We start from the raw sequence: 25,925 nt of genomic DNA, 5'->3' as shown, positions 1-25,925 counted from the left end.
GGCCGAAGGGCCTGTTCCTGTGCTGTACTTTTCTTTGTTCTTTGTTCTAGTGACTACATTTCAAAAGTGCTTCATTGACTGAGAGGCGCATTGTTTATTCAGAGGGCCACCACAGACACGATGGGCCGAATGGCCTCTTTGTGTGCTGTAACATTTCTGATTTTGCTTTCTTGCAACTGTCCAGCAAATGGTTAAAGATGGAGTGATTTCTTTACCTGCAATACTGTTGCCACCAAGTAGGACCAACGGACAGGCTGAAAATATAACAATTGAAACACGTTAATATCCAGATGTGATTTCATTTCCTCAGCTCTACAGCACAGGTCTGAAATGTATCGCGTCTCCCCGTTTCCAATTCTGGATGAGGCACGGGGTGTAGACAGGGACCTGGGGCGCCCGGTGTTGTGCAGAAGGGTGTGAGCCCCAGCCCAGTGCGTAGGACTCTTGCCTCCAAGTCGGAAGGCGGTGGGTCCTAAGACCCCCCGTCACAGACCTGTGCACAAAACTCCAGGCTGATGCTTGCGGTGTGGTACTGAAGGAGTGCTGCACTGTCTTCCTGATGAGGGGTTAAACTCGCATGTCACACCCACACATCTGCCCTTTCAGAAGATCCTTTGACGCTGTTTTGAAGAAGAGCTAGGGCTGTTCCCTCTGATCAATATCTGTGACCCTCAATCATCATCGCTGCAATAGACGATCTGGTCAATAACACACTGATGTTTGTGAGATCTTGCTGTGCACAAATTGGCTGCCAAGTTTCCTGCATTACAACTGGGACTGCATTTCAGAATTGTTTGTAAAGTGTTTTGGGGCATCCTCAGGATGTGAAAGGTGCTATAGAAATGCATGATGCTCATTTGTGTGTGTGTCTCTCTCTCTAAGAGTGTGACCGACAGAATGGCTTGTGGCTCCACCAGGGGCAGCTCAGCGACAGCTAGTGTGAAACCCTGGGATAAAACCCGAGAGCGAGCCTCTGGAAAGAGCAGCATTTAACCTGCAGAGCTCCTGCCAATGTCTGAGACATCATTAGCGAGCGGTTGGCAAGAATACAACATTGTGTGCACCACGAAATCTGGATCAAGTTAGGTCTCTGTCACAAGGAATATCGAGTGTAGCTCGGCCTGTTTTCTTTGGAAGTATTGAGTTGCGTGCAAGGAATAATGAATCCATAAATCCACCTCGTGCGCTGTTAATCCTGGAGCTGCAATGGCAAATGTGGTAAGTTCTGGGAGGGTGCAGTTGATGAGACTGACTGTGAGGGCCCACAGTGCAGCTGGCCATCGGTTCAGGGTGGACACCAGCACAGAGGCAGCTTGCCAGTACAGGAGCAGCAGGAAAGGCCTGCTTGGGCCTAGGAGAAGGGTTTGAGGAGAGTCTGAGAGTGCGGTGAGGGGAGGAGCTTGGGGAGGGAAGAGTGATGTCTGTCGGAAGCTAGTCTCAGTGACGGTGACCACGACAACTATTATCAATTGTGGTAAAGCCCATCAGGCTCACTAGTGTCCTTTAGGGAAGGAAATCTGCCATCCTTACCCGGTCTGGCCTACATGTGACTCCAGACCCACAGCAATGTGGCTGACGACTGCCCTTGGAAATGACCCAGCAAGACACTCAGTTCAAGGGCAATTAGGGATGGACAACAAATGCTGGCTCAGCCCAGCGACTCCCACGCCCCATAAATGAATAAAGACAAGCCCCTTGTTGAGGGAGAAGCCCCGAGGCTAGGAGCTGTAGACCTGCCCTGTCCTGCCCCCCACCAGTGGCCCTGTGGGGAGGTCCAATTAAATTCTCCTTCGCACTGGCGGCCCCCTTTCATAGACCCACTAGTTTGGCAGCTGATTGGCCACAGATACTGGTGATCTGCTGATTGCCTTCTGGTGGATCTCGAAAGGATTCTGAAGGGAGATTGGGCCTCAGTTTGAACACACAACTGGCCTCACACCAGTTTCAGACACCACAGCCTGGACGTCTAGTGCACGGACATGGGAAACTGTGGTTGGGGAGGCGGGGGCGGCAGCGGGGGAACCCTCTGACCACCATCTTGGGCTATGAGGCGCCCTGGGAAGTGGGCTGATGGCTCCCACAGCTTTCGTGGGGCATGTCCAACTGAACATGTTCCTAAACACATTGAGACCATCAGTCCTGCTGACAGAGCTCGCTGCGTTTTCAAATCATCAGCATACGGCAGACGTTAAGCATATCAATTATACAGCACCAATGCTGTTATTACCGCTAGACCCAACTATTCCAAAACCCTCCAGGCCAGTCTCCCACATTCTACCCTCAGTAAACTTAAACTTACCCAAGGGTCTGCTACCCATACCCTCAATTTCCCCATGTCCCGTTCGCCCATCACCTCCTTCTCACTAGTTTTGCTTTCACTGAGCAGTGCTCATTGTCCTCCTCTTAACACGTTCTGCTATCTTACCATAACACCGCTATCAGCACCTCCTTCAGTCCTTAATGCTCACATAAACATTCCCTTTGTCCTGCATGTGACATCTCTGTCAATCTCTCCTTAGCTCCCACCTATCCCTGACCTTCTATTCTGCCCACTCTCTTCATCCCCCTCTCCAGCTATATAATCCATCACATTTCGACCCATCTTCAGCTCGGAAGAAGAATCACACGGACTTTCTCTCTCCACAGATGCTGCCAGACCTGCTGAGTTTATCCACCACATGTTGTCATTACATCCTTTTCACTGACTGCCATTGGCTCTCAGGCCAGCAACACCTCCATTTTTAAATTCTCCTCCTTGCTTTCAATCCCCTCCTTTGTCCTCGCCCCGCTCCATCTCTGTCATCTTCTCCAGCCCCACATTGCCCGAACTATGGTCGCTCATGAACCCCTGATTTCCACCGCTCCCCCATCAGGAGAGCCTGAAGCTGCCTGGGTCCTAAACTCTGGGACTCCCTCCCTAAACCTCTCCAGCTCTCTACATCTCTCTCCTTCTCCTTTTAAGGCGCTGCTTAAAACCCTTTTTCTTTGACCGTGTTTTTGGTCAGCTCAGCTCCGAGTGTGCTTGATGCCGATGTGTTTGGCGATAGTCCTGTGACGCACTCTGGGATGGCTGGCTGTGTTAAAGATGCTATACAAATGCAGGTTGTTGTTGAAACATCAAGGTGCTGCCACTCACTTGCCGACGCTGTCTCACAGACAAAGGTAACGAGTTCATCTTCTATCTTCTTGAAGGCGTCAAAGTCATCCACGAAGAACGCGTGCCGGCTACTGGGTTTGTTGGCAATGTTGATCAGCTCAGAGTAATCGGCATCAGCAACCCCGACTGCAAAAATACTGTAACCTGGGGCACAAACCGGAATATGCTTCAATTCTAGTTCAGTACTGAACTGTAAAAATGGTTCATTTGCACCTACCTTCCTGTTAATGGAAATTGTTAGTGTACAGGAGTGAGATGCACGTCAATGTCACGTAGACAGCACACTTTTAGAGTATTTGCAAATTTCTTTCTTTCTTTTTTTCTTTTCTTCCCTACTATTTTTTAAATATACATTTAGAGTGCCCAATTATTTTTTTTCCCCCAATTAAGGGGCAATTTAGCGTGGCCAATCCACCTACCCTGCACATCTTTTTGGGGTTTGTGGGGGGTGAGACCCACGCAGACACGGGGGAGAATGTGCAAACTGCACACGGACAGTGACCCGGAGCCGGAATCGAACCCGGGTCCTCATCACCGTGAGGCCGCAGTGCTAATCACTGTGCCGCCCCTCTTTACAGTCTTGTTGATGTTTGCCATCTCTTTACGCTGAATTACATCAGAGAAAAAGGCCCAATTGGTCTATGCTGGTGGTAATGTTCCACTCTAGTCTCACTCCACCCTACTTTACCTCACCCTATCAGCCTATCCCTCTATTCTCCCTCATGTTACCATCTAACATTCCCTTAAATGCATCTATACTCCCCGTGATATTGCGGAAGATAGACACACATTGTCGAAGCTTTTCATCTTGCACCTATCAGGACAATTTGCAAGAATACCAAATGTAAAGGGAACAACAATTTATACTTCACGAGAAGAGAGCGCTGATTGGTTGGCAAACGGACTCTCATTGGTAGAGGTGTTGCCATGGAGAATGCACCAGCTAACTGATGACTGTCTAATTAACTGTTTAAATTCAAATCAGACAGGGTAAACAAAACTCAGCAATAAATGGGAAGTAAAGGAACAATTATTTTGTGTTGCTGCTAACGGAGCAGCGGTCATTTGGACCATACCTCCCTTTTACCTCTGACTCTCATCAACCTGGTTATCCCCTGTGCCTGTGAAAGTTTCTCTCTCTATTCACCCAATCCAACCGTTTAATCATCTTAACCCCCTCAGTTAGACCCTGCTTTAATCCGATGCCATGCTAGTCTATTCTAAGCGCCCAGATCCCACAGCACTACTTTTCTGGTGACTCGCCTAAAGTAAAAAGTCAGACCAGGATTAAGCTTCATGACCTGCTCAAATCTGCTCCGGCATTCAGCAAAAAACTTGAATGAACTTAAACATCAACTCCACCCTCCTGCTCCATCCCCTCAGTGTCCAAGTAGCTATTGACCTCACTCTGGACAGCGCCCACAGCTCTGCGGGTCGGAGGATTCCAAAGATTCACAAGCCTCGGAATATAGAAATTTCTCCTCACCTCAGTCCAAAATGGCCAACCCCTTATGTTGGTTTTAGACTTAAGCCAAGGGGAAACATCCTCTTAGCATCTAACCTGGCAAGTCCTCGCAGAATTTTATACATTTCAATAAGATCGTCTTTCGTTCTTCGAAGCACCGATCACTCAAACCAATTTGTCACTGAGCCGAGACTACACTTGAACAAACAAACAAACACACGTCTCGTCGCCAACGGCAGCAGAGGTAAGCACGCCAGACTGAAGCATCCATCATTAGTTTCCAGGACTACTTTCCGCCATTACCATCAAGCTGCATCTCTTTGGAGACCTTGTCAATGTCATCCTGCGATCGACCATCCGTAATTACCACCAGGACTCTGGGAATGCCCCTCCGTAGTCCCGCCTCCACGGTGAAGACAGCATCCTTGGCATGTTTGATAGCTCTGCCTGGAGTCCATAAGGGAACAATAAGGATGTGACCGGTGAATCAGCGACAGAAATCAGAATCACGAACGTCAATATTGGGAGTCAAAATGACAAATTATGAAATGCCGAATAGATCACACAACACACAATGAGAACAAAATGCGTACCTTGGTTCAGACGTTTTATCCTCTCTGTATTGCATCCCTCAGCACCACTTGGGGAGGTCTACTTAATGTCTGAGGTATCAGAGGACTTGCCTTCGGTTCGGTGTGTGCCGAGTGCAAGTTGAGTGAGAAAAGAACTTCCTTTCCTCTACTAGGAGGAAAACACAATTCTTTCATTGCCCACGCACCAGTACATGGAACTGGCAATGCCAAAGGCTTCTGGTTAAACTGCGGAGGGCTGTGTCGGGGTGGGAGCATTGGCCACACATTACAGAGGCACCGGGATCATATGTGCAACTGGTGAGCTGAACTTACTTTTGGCAAATCTCAATTTGACTATCTCCCCGTTTCCCATCATCAGTGGAAAGGCTGGAATGTGAAAACCTGACTCCTGCTCAGATATTGGAAATAGTATGGGCTGTAGGTACAGGCGGAGGCCATTCAGCCTCTCCAACCTGCTGTCCCATTCGATTAATCATGGCTGATCTGACGCTCAACTGCATTTACTCACCTTTGTTCCTTAACCTTTAACAACGTTGATTTAAATTACATGCTTTAACAGAATATCAAACAAAGGCACCTAAACTAACAACAGAACCTCTTACAACCTCTTGTTGCAGTTTTACAGGATTTCAGTGAGACTGTACAAGGAGAACGGTGTAGTTTTGGTCTTGCTACCTGAGGAAGGACACACATGCCTCAGAGGAAGTGCAAGGACGGTTCACCGGACCGATTCCGGATACGACAGGGTCGACCCGTGAGATCGAGTAGAGTGGGCCGAGACTCTCTGGAAGGACGAGAGATGACCTCATTGAAGAATTGAAGGTTCCTAGACTGCCTGACAGGTTGGATGCAGAGAAACTGTTTCCTTGGCTGGAGGGTCTGGAGCTGAGGATTGTGGAGTCAGGCGAAGGGGTCAGCCCTTTAAAGTGGAGATGAGGGACCATGTCTGCGCTCCGTGGGTCGTGAACCTTGGCAATCCCAGAGAGCAATGGATGCTCAGCCATCGAGTATATTCAAGACGGGGATCGGTAGATCTTTGGACACTAAGAGTTTCAAGGGTTATGGGGACAGGGTGTGAATGGGGAGTTCTAATCTTACCGTGCAGTGGGGCAGGCTCAGAGGACCAGCAGTCCAACTCCATCTCCTAATGCTCTCTTAACTATTCATCCACTGCCACTTTTCTGGGCATTTCCGAAGCTTAGGGGATTCTGGCAGGGATTTGCGAATGTCATGTCCACGGTGCTAAATATGAGGGCGGTACCGAGTCCAGAGGTGGCGATTTTTGGAGTGTCGGAAGACCCGGGACTCCAGGGGGCGAGAGAGGCTGACGTTTTGGCCTTTGGCCGGAGACGGATCTTATTAGCATGGAGGGATTCAGAGCCCCCGAAATCGGGGGTATGGGTTAGTGACATGGCCTGGTTTCTCAGGCTTGAGAAAATTAAGTTCGCCCCGAGAGGATCGACGGTAGGGTTGATCCGGAGGTGGCAGCCGTTAATCGAATTCGTCGGGGAAAACTAAACTGTTAGCCGATTTAATAAGGGGGGGGATTAGGGATTAAGGGGGGGTGGGGGAGTTAGGTTAGTTTAATTTAGTTTAGGCAGGAACAGTGAGAAGAGATGGAGGGGGGTGTTACGCACTGAATTATATTTACATTTGTACTTGTATTTTTTGTTGTTATACAACCGGAAATGCCTCAATAAAGTGTTGGTTATGAAAAAAAACTATTCATCCACTGCAATTTGTTGCAGAAGTGAAAACTAAGTCACGGCTCAAAATAACTTCATTTCTCATCCAACTTTGCTGGTTGTTATTACAAGTTGCATTTCCCTCCACTTTTGTTTTAATTCTCACATTTCCCAACCTGGCTGCATGAAGATATTGGAGTGGGAGGGTAAAAATGATTACTTCTGAAGTTTTACAAGACTATTATCATGTTTTATTGGAAAGGGAAATGTGTGATATGCACCAGGAAGTCTCCTGATGATAAATGGTCAACTATCCTGGCGTGGATGGGGTCTCTCTCCTCTCCACATTGTCATTCACTTTCCTCTTTTGAATCAGTCAGCTCAGATCTTTTAACCCCTTCACCTCAATGAACACTTTAACTTTTTCAGCACTTTAATGCTGATTGAAAAGATTGGACAGAGGAATATCGGCAGGAGTTAAATACTAATAACAACAGCTTGTATTCATATGTATCACATTTAACATAATGAAACACGTTCAGGTACTTTACAGGAACATAAGAAAACAGAGTATGAAGCTCAAAAGAAGGTATTGGGGGAAGGTGACCAAATGCGTGGTTAAAGAGAAATGTTTCAATGAGTGCCTTCAGGGAGGAAAGCAGGATAGATAGAGAGGTGGAGAGGTGGGGGTGGGGGGTGGAGGGGGAGTTCTCGAGCCTGGGGCCCAAGCAACTGAAGGCACCGCCATCAATGGTGATTATAACTGGGAATGTGCAAGAGGCCAGAAATAGAGGAGTACCGATATGTCAGAGAGTTGTGGGGTTGGAGGAGAGTGTGGACGTAGGGCGAGGCCACGGAGAGATTTGCAAACAAGAATGAGAATTGAAATCTAGCTGTTGAAGCCAGTGTAGGCCTGCGAGTGCAGGAGTGATAGATGAACAAGACTTGATGCAAGTTACAACACATTCCACCGACGCACGGTTTTGCTCTCAGGCAAATATGATGTTTAATGTTGAGTTCTCTCAACCGTGTGCGAGCCTTACAGGGCCGTTGATTCAGGTAAAGAGCTGTAAAATTAACTGGAAGAAAAAAAACGAGTCCCACCGGCGCCGTTCTAACCGGCTCTGAGCCGGCGGGACCTCAGCATTGAAGGGTCGGGTGGCGGCCTGTGGGGTGGGGGGGGGTCCAATCCCGGGGGGGCCTCCGATGTGGCCTAGCCCGCGATCAGGGCCCACCGATCGGCGGGCCGGCCTCTCTGGCTGGGGGCCTCCTTTCCTACTCGCCGGCCCCTGTAGTCCTGCGCCATGTTGCGTCGGGGCTGGCGCGTTGGAAGAGGCCACTGCGCGTGCGTGGATCACGCGGCCAGTTCGCGCCGGGATCGGCAGCTGGAGCGGCATGAACCACTCCAGCGCCGTGCTGGCCCCCTGTAGGGGCCAGAATTAGTCGTGGCAGCGGCCCGTTCACGCCGTCGTAAAACGCAACGGCGTTTACAACGGCGTGGACACTGCCGCGGGAATACAGAATCCCACCCACTATCTTTCGGAGATCTAAGATTTTGTAAACACTTTTACTTCTTTGTTGATATTCCTTTTCCAAGCGTTGGCAGATTCACAGGGAGCAACAGACTCCTTACGGCGTTCGGTATTCAGATCTGCTTCCTGGACAGAATTTTCCCAGAAATTCTCAATTCAGGCAGGAATCATTCCAATTGATCCCACCCATTTTTACCCGTGTTAGATTTAACAATGGATCTGAATGTGGATATAATGAAATGGATTGGGAACGGTGACCAGCATCAGAAATCACGACCAGCATTATGTGCTAGCTGCGATACAGTGGGTAGCGCTCCCCGAGTGCTGTACTGTCCGAGGTGCTGTCTTTCAAGTTGGATTTCAAACTGAAGGTTCGCCTGGAGGCATTTGACGGGCAAATAGTCACTGAGCTACGGGGTAACGTGTGAGAGAAGAATGGGAATAATTGGCTAGCTCTTTCAGAGGGTCAGCACAGACACAATGGGCCAAATGGCCTCGTTTGGTGCTGGGTGATTTTAAGATGTCAAACATCCCATGACAATAATCTTGAAGAAGAGAATGAGAGTTTTCCCCAGAGCCCTGGCCAAAATCAACATCACTAAAAAGAGATAGTCTGGATATTGCGGGATCTCGCAGTGCACAGATTGGCTGCCCTGCTTCCTACATCACAACAGTAACTACACTCAAAAGTACTTCATTGGCTTTGGAATATCCTGCGGTTTGGAAAGGCGCTATATAAATGTAAGTTATTTCTTTTATCGCATTTTCTCTCGCTGCCACCACAGTCACTGCTACAAGTTGGGAATATTTCAGTTTTCAATGGGCACACAGGTTGGTCAGAGCAATGAAAACCATTTTAAAAATGGTCATGCATAATCTAACTTGCAACTATGGCCAGTTCTGAAGATCAACAGAACAAAGAAAAAATGTTGAAGGGTGTTTACACACAGAAAAGATCATTACAACATGAGTACAAGTGAGACAGAAACTATAACATTATCTGAAATAGAACAGGGTATATATTTGAAAAGGAAGGTGAGAAAAGTATCTGAGGGTTTGGTGGAGTGAAGCCAGAGGTCGGGCTGCAACAGACAGCTGAAGTTGCAGTCAGCATTGACACACATCCAAGAAGCTCACTGGTCTCTTCCTGTGCTGTGACTTCACTGATTCTGCCTTGATCACCATTTTTCTGTACCTGTCTTAGTGTTTCCACCCTTGTATCTAATGCGTTGGACAGCGCCGAGCAGATTCTCTTTGTCACTGTACGTGTTGAGTTGAAATTCTGTTCTGGGGTCATCGCTGAATTGCACTATTGCAACCTGTCCCATTTCAAATAAACATCACATCCGTTAGCCATCTCACCGATTATTACAATCCACTTCACAATGAACCATTTGAAAGAAATATTCCTCTTAATTCTGCCAATCTTCTCAAAGGTTTGGCTATTTTGTAGCAGGGTACAAATTCCCACATAGGTTTTCTCAAGCATTTGTCACCAAAACTCTCAACAAGCCAATTCTCCCCAGACGAGAGGGCAAGATAATGGTCAAATGGATTTCCCTTTAAGAGACCTTGTAGAACATGAGGTTATCCCTGTGCAGGTGCCTCTCAAGGTCCACAGTTTACATAGAGCAAGGTGCTGAGTAGAATCGGAAGATGGGAAAGAATAATCCCAAAAGGACAGTCTCTCTGGGCAACCCTCATACATGGAGAAGGACCCAGGTTCAATTCCGGCCTTGGGTCACTGTCTGTGCGGAGTCTGCACGTTCTCCCCGTGTGTGCGTGGGTTTCCTCCGAATGCTCCGGTTTCCACCCACAGTCCAAAGATGTGCAGGTTAGGTGGGGTTATGGGGTTACGGGAATAGGGCGGGGGAGTTTCAGAGGGTCGTTGCAGACTCAATGGGCCGAATGGCCTCCTTCTGCGCTGTAGGAATTCTAATTGCCCCTTTAGTTATGAAATTGGGTAAGATACATAAGGAAACAAAAAGGTACATAAGGAAACAAAAAGGGTGGGGCACAAATACATCTGAAATAGGAAAGCAAAATACTGCAGATGCTGGAAATCTGAAATAAAAACAGGAAACGCTGGAAATACTCAGCAGGCCAGGCAGCACCTGCAGAAAGCCCTCCCCTCCTGGCTATTTCCGGTGTTCTCATTCAACCTAAAATTGATCTTACTTGCAATTGTTGTTATCATATCAAAACTGAATTTGGAAGGAAAATTGAAGTCACCCGGTCGACGATACAAAAAGTGCGGAGTTTCACCGTGAACAAACCCGAGGACGGCGCGAAAAGTAAAGACCCAATTTCCTGATACCTGCCCCTGGTGAAAGGAAGGATGTAGGGATCGGGGCGGGGGGGAGGGGCGGGGGGGGGGGGGGGGGGAGGAGGGAGGGAGGGGAGGAGCTAGTGGTGAGGCTTTGCATTTTTCAGAAAATGGCTCCGGATGTGAACTGATAAAAGTTAACATTAGTTCAACTAACGAATATTTTAAAAGTACACCAGGAGGAGTCAATGCTGAACTTTATATCCAAATCTCCCCTCTGAAATTTCTCATTGTTTAGCCACAGACATTGTTGTCTCTGTTATCGAGCTTAAGGCCAATCACTTTCTTGTGCAGAATAATCATCTTCCATAGATTGTACAGGCCATTCGGCCCAACTAGTCTAAGACGTGCTGTTCGGTGAATTGGACATTCTGAATTCTCCCTCTGTGGCGCAGAAAGAAGGACTGCCCCACGGCACAGGCCTGCCCGCAGATCGGGGGGCCCCAATCGTGGGCCAGGCCGTCGGATCCCCCCCCCCCCCCCCCCCCCCCCCCCGGGGGGGGGTCGGAGAATCCCGTCTGAGTACTACAGAAGGAAACAGAGGGGTGGCACGGTTGCACAGTGGTTAGCACTGTTGCTTCACAGTGCCAGGGTCCCAGGTTCGATTCCCGGCTTGGGTCACTGTCTGTGTGGAGTCTGCCGTTCTCCCCACGTGTGCGTGGGTTTCCTCCGGGTGCTCCGGTTTCCTCCCACATGTCCCGAAAGACGTGCTTGTTAGGTGAATTGGACATTCTGAATTCTCCCTCAGTGTACCCGAACAGGCGCCGGAATGTGGCGACTAGGGGCTTTTCTCAGTAACTTCATTGCAGTGTTAATGTAAACCTACTTGTGACAACAATAAAGATTATCATTATTTGCAGGGCTACGGGGAGAGAGCAGGGGGATTGGGACTAACTGGTGGCCCTTTCAAAGAGCCAAATGGCCTCCTTCTGTGCTGTTTCATTGTATGGTTCGATGATTTGAAGTAGTGTGAAGCTATGGCAAAAGGCAGGTGGTAAAGGAGTGAAATGCAAACCCTGATCGTTTCCACCCAGTGGACAGATTCTGAGACAGTCGAATGAGGCCTTGCTTGCCATTAAATTTATATCCCGCCCAGCCGGTGCTCACTTGAGTTCCCTCAGGGCCGATCTTGTCCAGAGCTCCGATTGTATTGTACAGGAACCCGATGATCTTGACAAAGTTCTCATCGCCGATGCTCCACGATCCGTCCACGAGGAACACCAAGTTCGCTCTGGCAGCTTTGCAAACTGGAGAAAGGGGAAAGGGGGGGGGGGTGGAATGAAATGTTTCCAGAAATAAACACAAACAGCTACTCGCCAGTGGGTTATTGTAGAAATAGACCGAACTCAGGAACAGGAGGAGGCCATTCAACCCCCTTGAGCCTGTAAGTTCATTCAATCAGATCATGGCGCCATCTAACCCATCCTGCATCCATAATGTTTGATGCCTTACCGAACAAAAATAAATCTTATCGATCACAGTTTTGAAATTTTCAATTGACCCACCCAACCTCAGCAGCTTTTTGGGGGAGGGTTCCAGATTGTCACTGCCCTTGTTGTGAGGAAATTCTTCCTGACATCGCCCCTCAATGTCCTATCTCAAATTTGAAGGTGTTGCCCCTTACTTTGGAGTCCTTCTGTCGAAGGAAATAGTTTCTCTCCGTCAACCCTATTAAACCCTTTAATCACCTCAATCAGATGGTTATTGGGGAGGTAGTGGCTGATGCACTGTCAATTACGACGAGACGAGAGTAGAATGTAATCGAGGCTTTATTACACAGAGATGTGTGGCCTCCTACAGCAGCTTACGAAATGGCTGCTGTTCGGAGCACACACATTTATACTCCGCCTCCTGGGCGGAGCCAGCAGGCAGGGATCTACCCCCGTACCTGTAGTACAGGGGCCTTACTGTAATACCCATATATACAATATAATACAACAGTGGTGACTACCACAGTGGCGTAGTGGTATTGCCACTGGACTGGTAATCCAGAGACCCAGGGTAAAGCTCTAGGGTCCCAGGGTCCAATCCCAACATGGCCGATGGTGACATTTGAATCCAATAAAAATCTGGAATTAAAAGTCCAATGATGACCATGAAACCATTGTCGATTGTTGTAAAAACCCACCTGGTTCACGAATGCCCTTCAGGGAAGAAAATCTGCCGTCCTTACCCGGTCTGGCCTACATGTGACTCCAGACACACAGCCATGTGGTTCACTCTTAACTGTCCCCCAATGAAACGGCCGACCAAGGCGCTCAGTTCAAGGGTAATTAGGGACGGGTAATAAATGCCTAACCAGCGACGCCCACATCCCAAAGAATGATTTTTTTTAAAAAAATCATTCCTTAATCCCATTATAAACGCTGGCAGTAATTACTAACGTGACTGATAACTAGTAAAACCTGTCCAAGTTTAACTTGTTAAAACCAAGGCAATGGACATTCTCTCCATTATACAGAGGCTGAGATAAGGTGAGAATAACATAAGTATCTCCAGGCGACTGTGTCCTGATTTTTGGCACACGGAATTTTATTCCCCCACCCCTGCCCTCAAGGATATTAATTTTAATATGTACGGCCTTACCTTCCCGACCAGGAGGAATTGTAGGTAGTGGGGTTGTTGTTGCAGGAGGAGCTGGGGGCTCAGTCGGAACTGGAGCTTAAGTAAAAGAAAGGCACAGGTTGTAGTTAAAGCAGCTTCTCCTCACCCGCTCAATCCTCTCGGAGCTATCTGGTGTAGGGGGCTACTTTATGGTGCCACTAAATCAGGTTAGTTTTACGGGAGGGAAGGTTTTAAAACTTCATTCATGGGATGTGGGCGTGTCTGGCCAGGCCAGCATTTATTGCCCATCCCGAATTGCCCCTTGAGACGGTGGTGGCGAGCTGCCTTCCTGAACCCGCCGCAGCCCATGTGCTGTAGGTACACCCAGATTGCTGTTAGGGGGCGAGTTATAGAATTTTGACCCGGCGACAGTGAAGAAGGGGGCCGGTTTAGCACAGTGGGCTAAACAGCTGGCTTGTAATGCAGGACAGGTCCAGCAGCGCGGGTTCAATTCCCATACCGGCCTCCCTGAACAGGCGCCGGAATGTGGTGACTAGGGGCTTTTCACAGTAACTTCATTTGGAGCCTACTTGTGACAATAAGCAATTATTATATATTTCCAAGTCAGAGGGGAACTTCCACGTGGTGCTGCCAAGATGCTGTAGCCATTGATCATTGTCATGTTGTGCACCAGCCCACAGTCAAGGCTGAATAAAATGGGGGGGGTGGGGGGTGGTTTTGTATGGTAGGCATGGTATACCCCAGGAAAGCACGCCACCCCCCCCCCCCCCCCCCCCCCCCCGCTCCCCCCATCCATAAAGCACTGCCCAGGAAAACTAACGAGGGTCGAATGGATCTTCCGCCCCATCATTAGGGATGAAGTCCTGCCCCCTGGAGCTGCTGGTCAATATGATTGGCTGGCAGCTTTGACAGTCCCGGCAGCGACAGGAAACTGTGGAACTGTGGGAGGGAAGGAAGGCAAAGACTCATGGAGTTCCGGAGCAGGTAACTGTGTGTGGTCTTGGGCCGGGAGAGTTTGAGAAAGGCTCCTCTGAAGCACCTTGGGATGTCTTACTAAATCAAAGGTGATAGATAAATGACATTTTTCTGTTAACCCGGAAGGATTTCTATGACGTTAGCTAGTCTTCATGTCTTCCATTCCTATAGACTGTGATCAACATGTGGTAACATTTAGACTCTAACCCCAACAATGTTCTGCCCAATGGCTAGTTTGCTTTATTTAGGGGAATAAAATAAGATAGTCTTGTTTGATGTGACAGTATCCACTGCACCACAAAACCTCCTAAAGTGTGAAATGGTTTAGATTAAATCGAAGACGATTGGAGGAGGTACAGCGACACATTGAGGGTAAACAGTCCCTTACCTGTTGTCTCCAGTAGACTCACAGCTGGCCCCTCTAGCTCCTGCAGCTGGGAGAAGACACTGATTTTGTACTTGCTGTTTGGAATGAGGTTGTAGAAACAGTGACGTGACGTGCCTCCATCCAGGATCCCCTCTTCCTTCTTTCCATCTGAAATTTACCAAAGGACATAATTGGGTTTATTGTAATGTTGCCGAGATTCCAATACAATCATGGCCATGCGGGGGGGGGGGGGGGGGGGGGTATTCCAGCTGAACCCCATCTCTATGCATAGGTAAAAATAACCAAAGGGGTTAAGTCTGACGCTACACCTCCCTAATGGTGGTGCATATAGCCGGTACCTGTGTACCTCTGTGACATTTCCATTCAAAAAGAACTGATGCTGACCTCAACACTGTGAATTGGAAGAGATGTGCGTCAGGAATCAGACAGGCAGATAGAATGGAATCTTCACCAAATCCCAATTTGCTCCTCGCGTACATCCGTATTTCTTACATTTTCCCAGAACTATTTTGGCACTGGTCTCAGGTCCATCATATATGTATCATTTTGTGTATTATTTAATGGAAGGAGTCACAGAATAACGTAGATTTGTGGATGTATAGCTTGCACGTTGACATGGTTAATAATAAAGCCAGATGCCAGGAGAAAAGTCGCAATGTTTCAGCCAAGGATACAAGAGGAGGAGGTGGCCAATCAGGCTCTCGATCTTGTCCCACCATTCAATTAGATTTCCATTAACCTGCTTTGGTTCCATGACCCTTAATACCATTACCCGATAAAGATTTATCTCCATTTTGAAATTGTCAATTGACCTCCAGCATCAGCAGCCTTTCAGGGGAAGGATTTCCAGGCGACCACGATGTGTGAAGAAGTGTTTCCTGAAATCACCCCTGAACAGACTGACTCTAGCTTTAAGGCTGCATTTACTGCCAATGCTGAGCATGCTCAGTAACATGCACTTCTGCCATCTTTATACAGGACAATGGGCACCAGGGCCTATGCACATCCGCCATCTTTATACAGGACAATGGGCACCAGGGCCTATGCACATCCACCATCCTTATAGTGGACAATGTGCACCAGGGCCCATGCGCGTTGGCCATCTTTGTAGAGGACAATGTGCACCAGGGCCCATGCAGGGCCATCAACATTATAGAGGACAATGTGCACCAGGGTCCAGGCACGGCCACCATCTTTATAGAGGACAATGCGCACAAGACCCCATGCATGGCCGCCATCTTTATACTGGGGAATGCGCGACATGAACCCAGATTATTTATTTTCAAGAACCATGTACCATGCATCAAAATAAAGTGGCTGTCTGTACTTGCAAAATCATATTTACTTCTGCAACGTCATTAATTCATTGAACCTTCTTAAACTGAAGACGTCTGAGAGTGTGCCAGAATATGTTTGACGCTGAATTCTGCCTCTTCACTAAACAGCTAGAATCAGTGAGCTCGGTGACAACATGGCCACAGTTTGCTTTCCTGCCTTTCAGATCACTGAATATTTGGCAACATGTGTTTGCAGTGTTTATAAATTGCGAGATGACAGAAAAGGAAATGAAATTAAATGAAAAATAAACTGAGAATCGTTTATTGTCACAAGTAGGCTTCAAATGAAGTTACTGTGAAAAGCCCCTAGTCGCAACATTCCGGCGCCTGTTCGGGGAGGCTGGTACGGGAATCGAACCGTGCTGCTGGCCTACCTTGGTCTGCTTTCAAAGCCAACGATTTAGCCCTGTGCTAAACCAAGCCCAAATGGTGAGGTTCCTGAGGTGCTTAAGCTGATTCAAGGATTTTATAGGGCGCAACTATTTTCGCTGGTGCAGTGGTGAAGGTTGGGGGTAGGAGTACAGGGCGAGGGCGAATAACCTTGAAATTAGCACTGTGCCTCCTGCCAGAGCTACCGGGCTGAAAGCATTACAGTGAGCTGCATCTCGGCATTCAGTCAAGGTTCTGGATTGCCCCTGCCACTCATTGTAAAATACTGCAGCACTTCCTTCAAGTGTCAGACATTTCACTCGACACTTGAGCTCGACATTCCCAGCCACCTGCTGACTCAGGGATGTGTGCGGTCCATGGAAGCCACAAATTAGGAGCACATTGTAATAACAAAGTTAGAGAGCAAAGTGAGTTGCTGGGTGTGTGCGCGTCATTGGATGTCTGTGCATGTGCGGACCAGAATGCGTATGCGCAGAAGGATATCGGTAGCCATGTTGCACAGCCCGGTTGCTCTGGCAGGAGGCACAGTGCTAATTTCAAGGTTATTCGCCCTCGCCCTGTACTCCCACCCCCAACCTTCACCACTGCACCAGCGAAAATAGTTTTGCCCTATAAAATCCTTTAATCAGCTTGAGCACCTCAGGAACCTCACCATTTAATCTTCTGTCCAAGAGGAAATACATGCAGCCGATCCTCATAATTTAACCATTTTAGGCCAGTGTCCTCCTGGTGAATCTGCACTGTTCCAAGCCTAATACATTTTCCACTGAACACAGGTACTCTAAACTGGGTCATCCAACTGCACCTTCCAAACCCGCGACCTCTACCGCCTAGAAGGACAAGCGCAGCAGATACATGGGAGCCCCAACGCCTGCAAGTTACCCTCTAAACCACACACCACCCTGACTATCGGCCGTTCCTTCACTGTCGCTGAGTCAAAATCCTGGAACTCCCTCCCTGACAGCACTGTGGGTGTACCTACACCGCATGGACTGCAGCAGCTCAAGAAGCAAGCTCACGGCCACCTTTCTCACGGGCAATTGGGGATGGGCATTAACAATGGTAGCCCAGCCAGCGACTCCCACATCCCGTGAAAGAATTTAAAAAGTCTCACCTCGACTTTATGCACCAATATAATAACTTTCACCCAATAATACAAGGTGGGGAGGAGACCTCCGCTGCCAGCCCCCTTGTTAGGATGATGCAACTGAGAAATATCTCCTCCTTAGCAAAGTGGATTTGAATGTTTTTTGACTCTATGAAATGAGTGATTTGAAACTTGATCTTCAAACCACTGCAAAATCAAAATACGGTTACTATAGAATGCTTTGTCGGTGGAAACGCTTTTTGGAAGATTGCCACGGCCCTCTTTGCTCCTATATCCAAGAAACGTAAAAGAAAACCATTGAGAGACTTTTCTTTGGCACATAGAAAGGGACCAAGAAGAATCAATCCAGTCTTTTCACCCCCTTGTGTCGACGTATTATGTAGAACACATGCAAACTATGAAGGGAAGAAGTCTGGGATCTAACTGCGGTAGGTAGGTTCTGTTGCAATCACCCGTAAGGCACAATGACTCCTGAACACTGTGCCAATAAAACTGAGCTGTCTCTCGCTTTATGATTCCTTCAATGTAGGAAGCACGCCTCATCAAATGCTGTTCAATACGGGATACTTGAAACTCCCCATTTAGCCAAAGAGAGCTGTCAAAGGAATCAAACGCTTGCTCAAATACTGGATAGGATGGAGAGGGCAGGGTAAAGTTAACAGTGCTGGTTATTATTATGCTGCTGTTTTATCACTTCACCTCTGTCACTTCAACATCAAGAGTTGGGCAGACTTTAAGTGCTAATTTAAACTGCTGCTTGTCGGCCGAATGCAGGTCGTTACTTTGGAGAAACAGAGTTTTCCTGTGTCGAGTAATTAACGTGCAAACTTCAATGTAAAAGCGTCCCGATGTTAAGAAAAGGTGTGAAAGGCCCTGAATTGGATCCATTCATAGCCACTGAGCAGAAATTCAATCCCCACTTTTACAAATGTTTGTGTCGGCTCTCTTGGGCATCTGGCTTATGTTCAGACTGAAGCAATGACTCAACTCCAAGCACATTTATTAAAGTGCAAATACGTGGAAGCTGCACGTGCAGAACCGGCTCTGACATGTGTTCAATTCTTTTATACAAGCTAAACACTTGTTCAAATACAGTTAAGCTCAGAGTTACTACTAACAATAAGGGCAGATAAATGCTCAACATGACCCCTGTGTAACATTCCTCCAGCTTCATCTGACTCTTGCATCTGTATCCACTCAGAAGGCAACTGAATATAAACTTAAAAAGGATACTTTGGAGGGTCTAAGTGGTTTATTTCTTCAAAGAGGCCCATTTGTTTCTTTATTCGTTCCTGGGATGTGGATGTCACTGGCAAATCAGACCAGCATTTATCACCCTTCCCTCATTGGACAGACAGTAGTGAGCTTCCTTCTTGAACCGCTGCACTCCGTCTGGTGCAGGTACACCCACAGTGCTGTTAGGGAGGGCGTTCCAGGATTTTGACCCAGTGTGAAAATGAAGGAATATTGTCCCAGCGACTCGGAGGGGAGCCTGCAGGTGGCGGTCTTCCCATGCGTCTGCTCCCCTTGCCCATCCAGGTGGTAGAGACTATAGGTTTGGAAGGAGGAGCCTTGGTGAGTTGCTGCTGTGCATCTTGTAGATGGTGCACACGGCTGCCACTGTGCATCAGTGGTGGAGGAACGTGATGTTGGGGGTGGTGGATGGGGTGCCAGACAAGCGAGCTGCTTTATCCATGAAGGTGTTGAGTTTCTTGAGTATTGTTGAAGCTGCGCTCATCCAGACGAGTAGGGACTATGCACCCTCTTTCAGTGTTGTCAGATTCTATGGCGGAAGGAATTCCTTTCTAAATCCCTTCTGAGGAAAATGGCCAAAGAATCCCCCAAAATAAGGGGCGGGTTTCTCCGTCCCGCTGTATTAGAAATCTAGTGCGGCACGCCATTGGGATTCTCCGCTAGGCCAGCTGGTCAATGGGGTTTCCCATTGTGGGGCAGCCCCGCGCCGTCGAGAAACCCCCGGGCTGCCGGCAAAACGGAGAAAGCCGACGTTGCAGAATCCCGCCCAAGGTGCCAACTTAAGTGCGATCCTTCCCCACACTCTTGGCCATGAAAATTGTTCTATGCTCCTGTTGCAATCACCAACAAAGTTATATCCACCACTTACTCCTGTCCCGTCCCATCCACATCCTCCTAATTTCACTGTCCTCTCCTAAATCTCTCCTAAATTTACTGTGTGTCGAGTGAGCCCTCCGGAAATACCTTTACCTCTTTCTCTTACCTCGGAGAGATTCAATGACTATTCTGTAGGTGGTGGCATGTCTATGCAGCTGCCAATGTGCGCACATACTGGTCATTCGGACTTGGTATGGGGTAAGGTTTGTCACGCCGAGGTACACTGCAAGAGACAACGAGAAGAGTGTTAAGTACCAGCACGCTGAATGTGACAGAGAACTTACATTTCCCTAGCTCCTTCCATCACTCTGGAATGTCCCGAAACACTTTACAGGTAATGAATCACTTTAGAAGTGCAGCCATCGTTGTAACAGCAGAAAATTTGTGCACAGCAAGCTCCCAAAAGCAACAACAAACAGGACATTTGTTTTAGCGGTACTTGTTGTCATAATAAAAATAATAGTTTATTGGCACAAGTAGGCTTCAATGAAGTTACTGTGAAAAGCCCCTAGTCACCACATTCCGGCGCCTGTTCGGGGAGGCTGGAACGGGAATTGAACCCGCACTGTTGCTCTTGTTCCGCATTGCAAGCCAGCTGTCTTAGCCCGCCGTGCTAAACCAGCCCCTGTTCCATGCCAAGAAACTGGGGGGAGCTCCCTTGCCCCTTCCATTAAGATCTCGTCTGACAGACAGCGTCTCCAACAGTGCAGCACTCCCTCAGTAGTGCACAGGAAGACTCAAAGCTAGATTTTGTGCTCAGGTCTCTGGAGTGCGACTTGAACCCACAAGCTCCTGACTCAGAGGTCAGATTGCTATCCACTGAGAGAGGGCCAGCACGAACAGAGACCCTCAGAATGACCAGATAATGAAGTGGCTGCAACATGAAAACAGTAGGAACCATTGCATCAACACCCAACCTCTACATCCATAGATGTAGCTGGTTTCAGCTCGACTTGTTTTGTTATTAATCTTTATTGCCACAAGTAGGCTTACATTAACACTGCAATGAAGTACTCCACTCCTTCGAATGGCTGCAATGTAAAACATATCTTGGCAGGATGGGAATTCAGAAGCAGTTGTTGATATTTGACTATCTATTCGTCAGCCTTTGCTGATGGTTACAAAGTAAAATACGAAATATTGAACAATAAATAGCCACATTTTTCCCACAGCAACTGAAATAGGAACTTTCAAAAGCTGCATCAATAAATGAAAAGGGAAATAATTGCAGGGCACTGGGGCAGGAGCAGAGGGGTAGGGTGCTCTTTCCAAGAGCCGGTGCAGACTCGATGGGCCGAATGGCCTCCTTCTGCACTGTAAATTCTATGAAATTTAAATGGGACAAAAAAGCGAAGAGCCAGCACAAGGCGGGATGGGCCACACGGCCTCGTTCTGTGCTGTCTGGTGTTAAATTCAAACTTTTCTGTTAATGTCAATGGTTTGCGTGTGTTTCTCAAACTGCCACCATTCTGTCCAAGGGAAAACACATCTCACGTTTCCTTCACTGGCTGGTTAACTCGGTATCTGCGATTCAACTGGTCTTAATGCAGCTTCATAACACACAGGGTAAGTGAAGAGAGTTATAACTTCAATAATGGGGAGGGGAAGATGGGGGAATCTCTCCATTCTCACAATATCCCTTCTCTGAGGAACTACTAGAAAGGGAGCAAAAAAGGGAATTCATTATTTCTTTGACCAAAGCCTGAATTTGGAACACACTGGGATGGGTCAAGATTAAACTTCATGGAAAGTAATGGAGGAGATTGACATTCATTGCAGATAGAATCCATAGAATTGCTGCTACAGTGCAGAAGGAGGCCATTTGGCCCATCAAGTCTGCACCCACCCCGTGGGTGGGTGGGGGGGTGGGGGGGGGGTGGGGAGCCAGTAGAGGCGGCATCATGCAAGGACACTAGTTTGGGGGCATTGGTGACAGCGCCTCTGCCGTTCCCGCCGGCACGGTACTCCACCAGCCCCGTGGTGGTGGCGGCCCTGAGAGCCTGGGGACAATGGAGGAGACATGTGGGAGCAGAGGGAGCATCGGTCTGGTCTCCAATCTGCAATAATCACCGGTTTGCCCCGGGGAGGCTAGATGGAGGGTTCCGGAGATGGAAGAGAGCAGGGATTGAGGAGATGGGGGATCTGTTTATAGAGGGGAGCTTTCCCAGCCTGAGGGAGTTGGAGGAGAAATTTGAATTGACGGGTGGAAATGAGTTTAGGTACCTGCAAGCGGGGACTTCCTACGCAGGCAGGTCTCAACCTTCCCGCTCCTACCACCAAGGGGGATACAGGAAGGGGTTGTTTCCAGAATGTGGGTGGGAGAAGGGAGGGTTTTGGACATTTACAAGGAGCTCATGGGGTCAGAGGAAACGCAGACCGAGGAGTTGAAACACAAATGGGAAGAGGAGTTAGGAAGATAGAGGATGGTCTCTGGGCGGACGCGTTGAGTAGAGTCAACGCGTCCATTACATGTGCCAGGCTCAGCCTGATACAATTTAAGGTTGTTCACCGGGCTCACAGTGGCCCGGAAGAGCAGGTTCTTTGGGGTGGAAGACAGGTGCGCAAGGTGTGCGGGAGGACCAGCGAGCCATGTCCACATGTTCTGGGCATGCCTGAAGCTTAGGGGATTCTGGCAGGGGTTTGCAGATGTCATGTCCACGGTGTTAAAAACAAGGGTGGTGCCGAGTCCAGAGGTGGCAATTTTCGGGGTGTCGGAAGATCTGGGAATCCAGGTGGAGAAAGAGGCAGACGTTCTGGCCTTTGCTTCCCTGGTAGCCTGGAGCCGGATATTAGTAGCTTGGAGGGACTCAAAGTCGGAGACCTGGCTCACTGACGTGGCTAGCTTTCTCCGTCTGGAGAAAATCAAGTTTGCCCTGAGAGGGTCAATGGTAGGATAACAGCAAATTACTGCGGATCCTGGAATCTGAAACGAAAGAGAAAATGATGGAAAATCTCAGCTTTGTTGAGCTTTGACAGAGAGTCATCTGGACTCGAAACGTTAGCTCTTTTCTCTCCCTACAGATGCTGCCAGACCTGCTGAGATTTTCCAGCATTTTCTCTTTCGGGTCAATGGTAGGGCAGCCGTTCGTCAACTTCTTTGGGGAAAATTAACCGTCAGCAGGGGGGGGGGGGGGGGGCGGGGATGTGGGGTTTAGTTTAGTTTAGAGTAGGCTGTTAGAAAAGGTGGGACCTGTGGGGAGGAAGACGGCTTTTGTACTATGTTTATATTTGTATGTACACTGTTTCTTCTGGTACTGTTATAAAACCATAAATACCTCAATAAAGTGTTTATTAAAAAACAGTCTGCACCAACCCTCCGTAAGAACGGTCTATCTCGGCCCATTCTCCCGCCCTATCCCCGTAACTCCCTGCTCAAGTGATCATGGATAATCCATTTAAACTGCACATCTTTGTGAGGAGACCGGAGCACCCGGAGGAAACCTACTCAGACACGGGGAGAACGTGCAAACTCCACACAGACAGACAACCAAGGCCAGAATCGAACCCGGGTTTCTGGCGCTGTGAGCAGCAATGCAGGAGGAGTACTTTGTCAGACCAACATTCAACCTGCATTGTTGGGCTATGTTAAACATTCTGTTGCACGACTTGCAAATGACCACGTTGAATCCTCTCAATTAGCATTCTTCCTCGAGATATTTAGTCAAAAATAGGATGACCTCATCATCAAAGGTGCATGAAATACTTGGAGAAGTGATAGATGGTCATGCCAATACAAGAATGGTACGGAGGTCAAATGAAAATGGAACTTACGCGTCTTGGCTCTTCCAACGAGTGCGTCACTGGAGCCAGTGGCGTATGTGGCAAAGAGCTTGACAATATATTCGGTGCTGCTGAGCAGGTTAAGGATTACCATTGTGTTCACATCATCTCCCACAAATGTATCCAGTGTCGGACCTGGTGCTGAATTCAAACAGAAACAGATGATTCGCACAGGTTAATAATTCCCAAAAGGTTGTTAGATTTTCCTCTTTCTGAATTTCAGTTCAGAATCTGATCTAAACATTAGAGGAGCCATAATCCTCTAATAACTAGTCATCACCTGTGTGGTGTTCTTTGTGTTGCTTGATTCAGGGTGGCTGGCGTAGTGTTCACAAAGACCACAAAAATAGCTTGAATTTAAACAAAGCTATCAACTTATTAACACTGCTAATTTGGATTCGACACGTACTTCTAGACAATACACAGTTGACTGTTAACCTATAAACTATATTCATCTACAACTAATCTTAATACTGGTATAAACTATGATCTGCTCTCACTCACACATCTGAATACTTCTGACTGTCTCGAGCTAACTCCTGGTCCACTCTCACCCACAAGACTTAGCATCAATGCCCTATATACTCTTATCTGTAGCTCCCTCTAGTGGCTACTCTGGACATTTCATTAACTCTTGCAGTTCTTACAGTTATGATAATACCACAAGTTGTTAACCATCAGTTCTATCGTTAATTCTGTCAACAGAGGCTGTGTGTCCTGCCCGAGGATTTCCTGCATTTTCTGTTTCTATTTCAGATTGCCAGCATTTTGCTCGCATTTTCTTTGTGAGGGAACCTACATTTTTAAATTGAATTTGTATGTTTTCAGGGCCGACCCTACCTCAAAACAGAATCGGAACTGAAAATGAAACTGAACAGGAAGCAGAAAAGCCAGGCACAGAAACGAAACCGGAAATATGGACGTCGAAACAAAACTTTTGTGAAACATATAAAAGGACACAGATCAGTCCAAACTGGGCAGTAGCAGTAGCTGAGTGCACCGGAGCACAACAGACAAGCTGTGTGTTTCTCAAGAACAAGGGGCTAGATCCAGAAGCTGAGAATGAACAAAGAGAGTAAGTTGCTGCAGCCATTCCTTTTTCTGAAAGATAACATTGGTGGGTGTACTACGCCCAGACTGAGTTAACCAAGTTCTGCAGACATGTGCCACTTGTGATGAAGACCGTGCCTGTGGAACTCAAGTTGGTTGTGCGCTGCTGTTGGGTGAGAATCAGACTAGCTCCTAGAAGGAGAGCAGCTGATATTCTCCGGGAGGAAGCCAGAGTTTGAAGGACTTTGTGATCACTAAAATTTGACTGGACTGCTCCCTATTCAGAAGATTTGTCTTAGTTGTATCTGTCATTTATTGCGCAGTTTATAGTTTATATTTCACCACAATTTGCCTGTTAATTTATGTTTAACTCATGTAAAACATGAAAACTATATTCTAGCTTATATACTGTTTGCTTTGTTGACTCTCGTAAAGTACAAATTCTTCTGATTTAAACAGGCTGAATACCGTGAGCAAATAATTGGGAGTTTATATTTCTTCTATTTATTGTCTCTACCGAGATCATAAACACCTTCTCAATCATAGAATCCCTACTGTGCAGAAGGAGGCCATTTGGCCCATCGAGTCTGCACTGACCCTCCGAAAGAGCACCCGGCCTAGGCCTAATCCCCCGCCCTAGCCCCATAATCCCGTCTAACCTACATACCTTTGGACACAGAGGGCAATTTAGCGTGAGCAATCCACCTAACCTGCGCGTCTTTGGACTGTGGGAGGAAACCGGAGCACCCGGAGGAAACCCACGCAGACACGGGGAGAGTGTGCAGTCTCCGCACAGACAGCTGTGAGGCAGCAGCGCTAACCGCTGTGCCAGCGTGCTACCCTGCCAAACATCTAATGGTGCTCATCATTAAATGGAACCGGGTAGCTGGAACACATCAGGATCACAGCAGAGCACAAAAGGGTGAGGATGTTTTAAACAGAGTCAGTAGAAAAACTATGGAAATTGGAGAATGAAACCTGTGTTGAATCGGAGGATCTCCCCAGAACTGTTTGCACATCTCACCTCGCAAACATTTTTACAGCTCAGTCAAGGAACGTCTAACGGGAGCTGCCCGAGGTATGAGTACCGACGCAGGGTTCAATCCAACCTAACTTCCTGTGCAGGAGCAATCCCAGGGGATCAGGGTGGGAATTTGGTTTTTCACACAGCCCGATAGTGACATCAACACAGAGCGAAACTGCACAGGATGTAAACCCTGATCCTCAACGTTCCGCTGGCAGGTCGGTGAGGGTGAAATCGGCCCACCGCGTGTTGGTAAAATAATAAATTGTCAATGGGATTTCCCGTTGTAACCCCCCTCCCCACGCCACCGGGAAACCCACGGGAGGGTGCGCACTCGCGACGAACGAAGAATTCTGGTCCATATCCAATATACGTTTCACAGAAGGAAGAGTCGGCGATACAACCCCTCAAGTCTGCTCC

General features: G+C 47.9%; 1 protein-coding gene across 5 annotated transcripts in view; it reads right to left on the bottom strand.

Moving 5' to 3' along the window:
* col14a1a (collagen, type XIV, alpha 1a) overlaps nt 1-25,925 on the bottom strand; it is a 260,160-nt gene that overhangs the window by 77,795 nt on the left and 156,440 nt on the right. For all 5 annotated transcript variants that reach the window (XM_072466912.1, XM_072466913.1, XM_072466910.1 and 2 more), the window contains exons 22-30: nt 23,423-23,572; nt 19,758-19,874; nt 14,687-14,833; nt 13,345-13,419; nt 11,866-12,005; nt 9,628-9,751; nt 4,926-5,069; nt 3,137-3,301; nt 216-254 (exon numbers count right to left, since the gene is read on the bottom strand). In XM_072466912.1, the coding sequence (XP_072323013.1) occupies nt 216-254; nt 3,137-3,301; nt 4,926-5,069; nt 9,628-9,751; nt 11,866-12,005; nt 13,345-13,419; nt 14,687-14,833; nt 19,758-19,874; nt 23,423-23,572 (1,101 nt within the window). The remainder of the gene's footprint in view (nt 1-215; nt 255-3,136; nt 3,302-4,925; nt 5,070-9,627; nt 9,752-11,865; nt 12,006-13,344; nt 13,420-14,686; nt 14,834-19,757; nt 19,875-23,422; nt 23,573-25,925) is intronic.

The sequence above is a fragment of the Scyliorhinus torazame genome, chromosome 11 (assembly GCF_047496885.1).
Source record: "Scyliorhinus torazame isolate Kashiwa2021f chromosome 11, sScyTor2.1, whole genome shotgun sequence".
NCBI lineage: Eukaryota > Metazoa > Chordata > Chondrichthyes > Carcharhiniformes > Scyliorhinidae > Scyliorhinus > Scyliorhinus torazame.
This window is presented reverse-complemented; position numbering and strand designations above follow the sequence as displayed.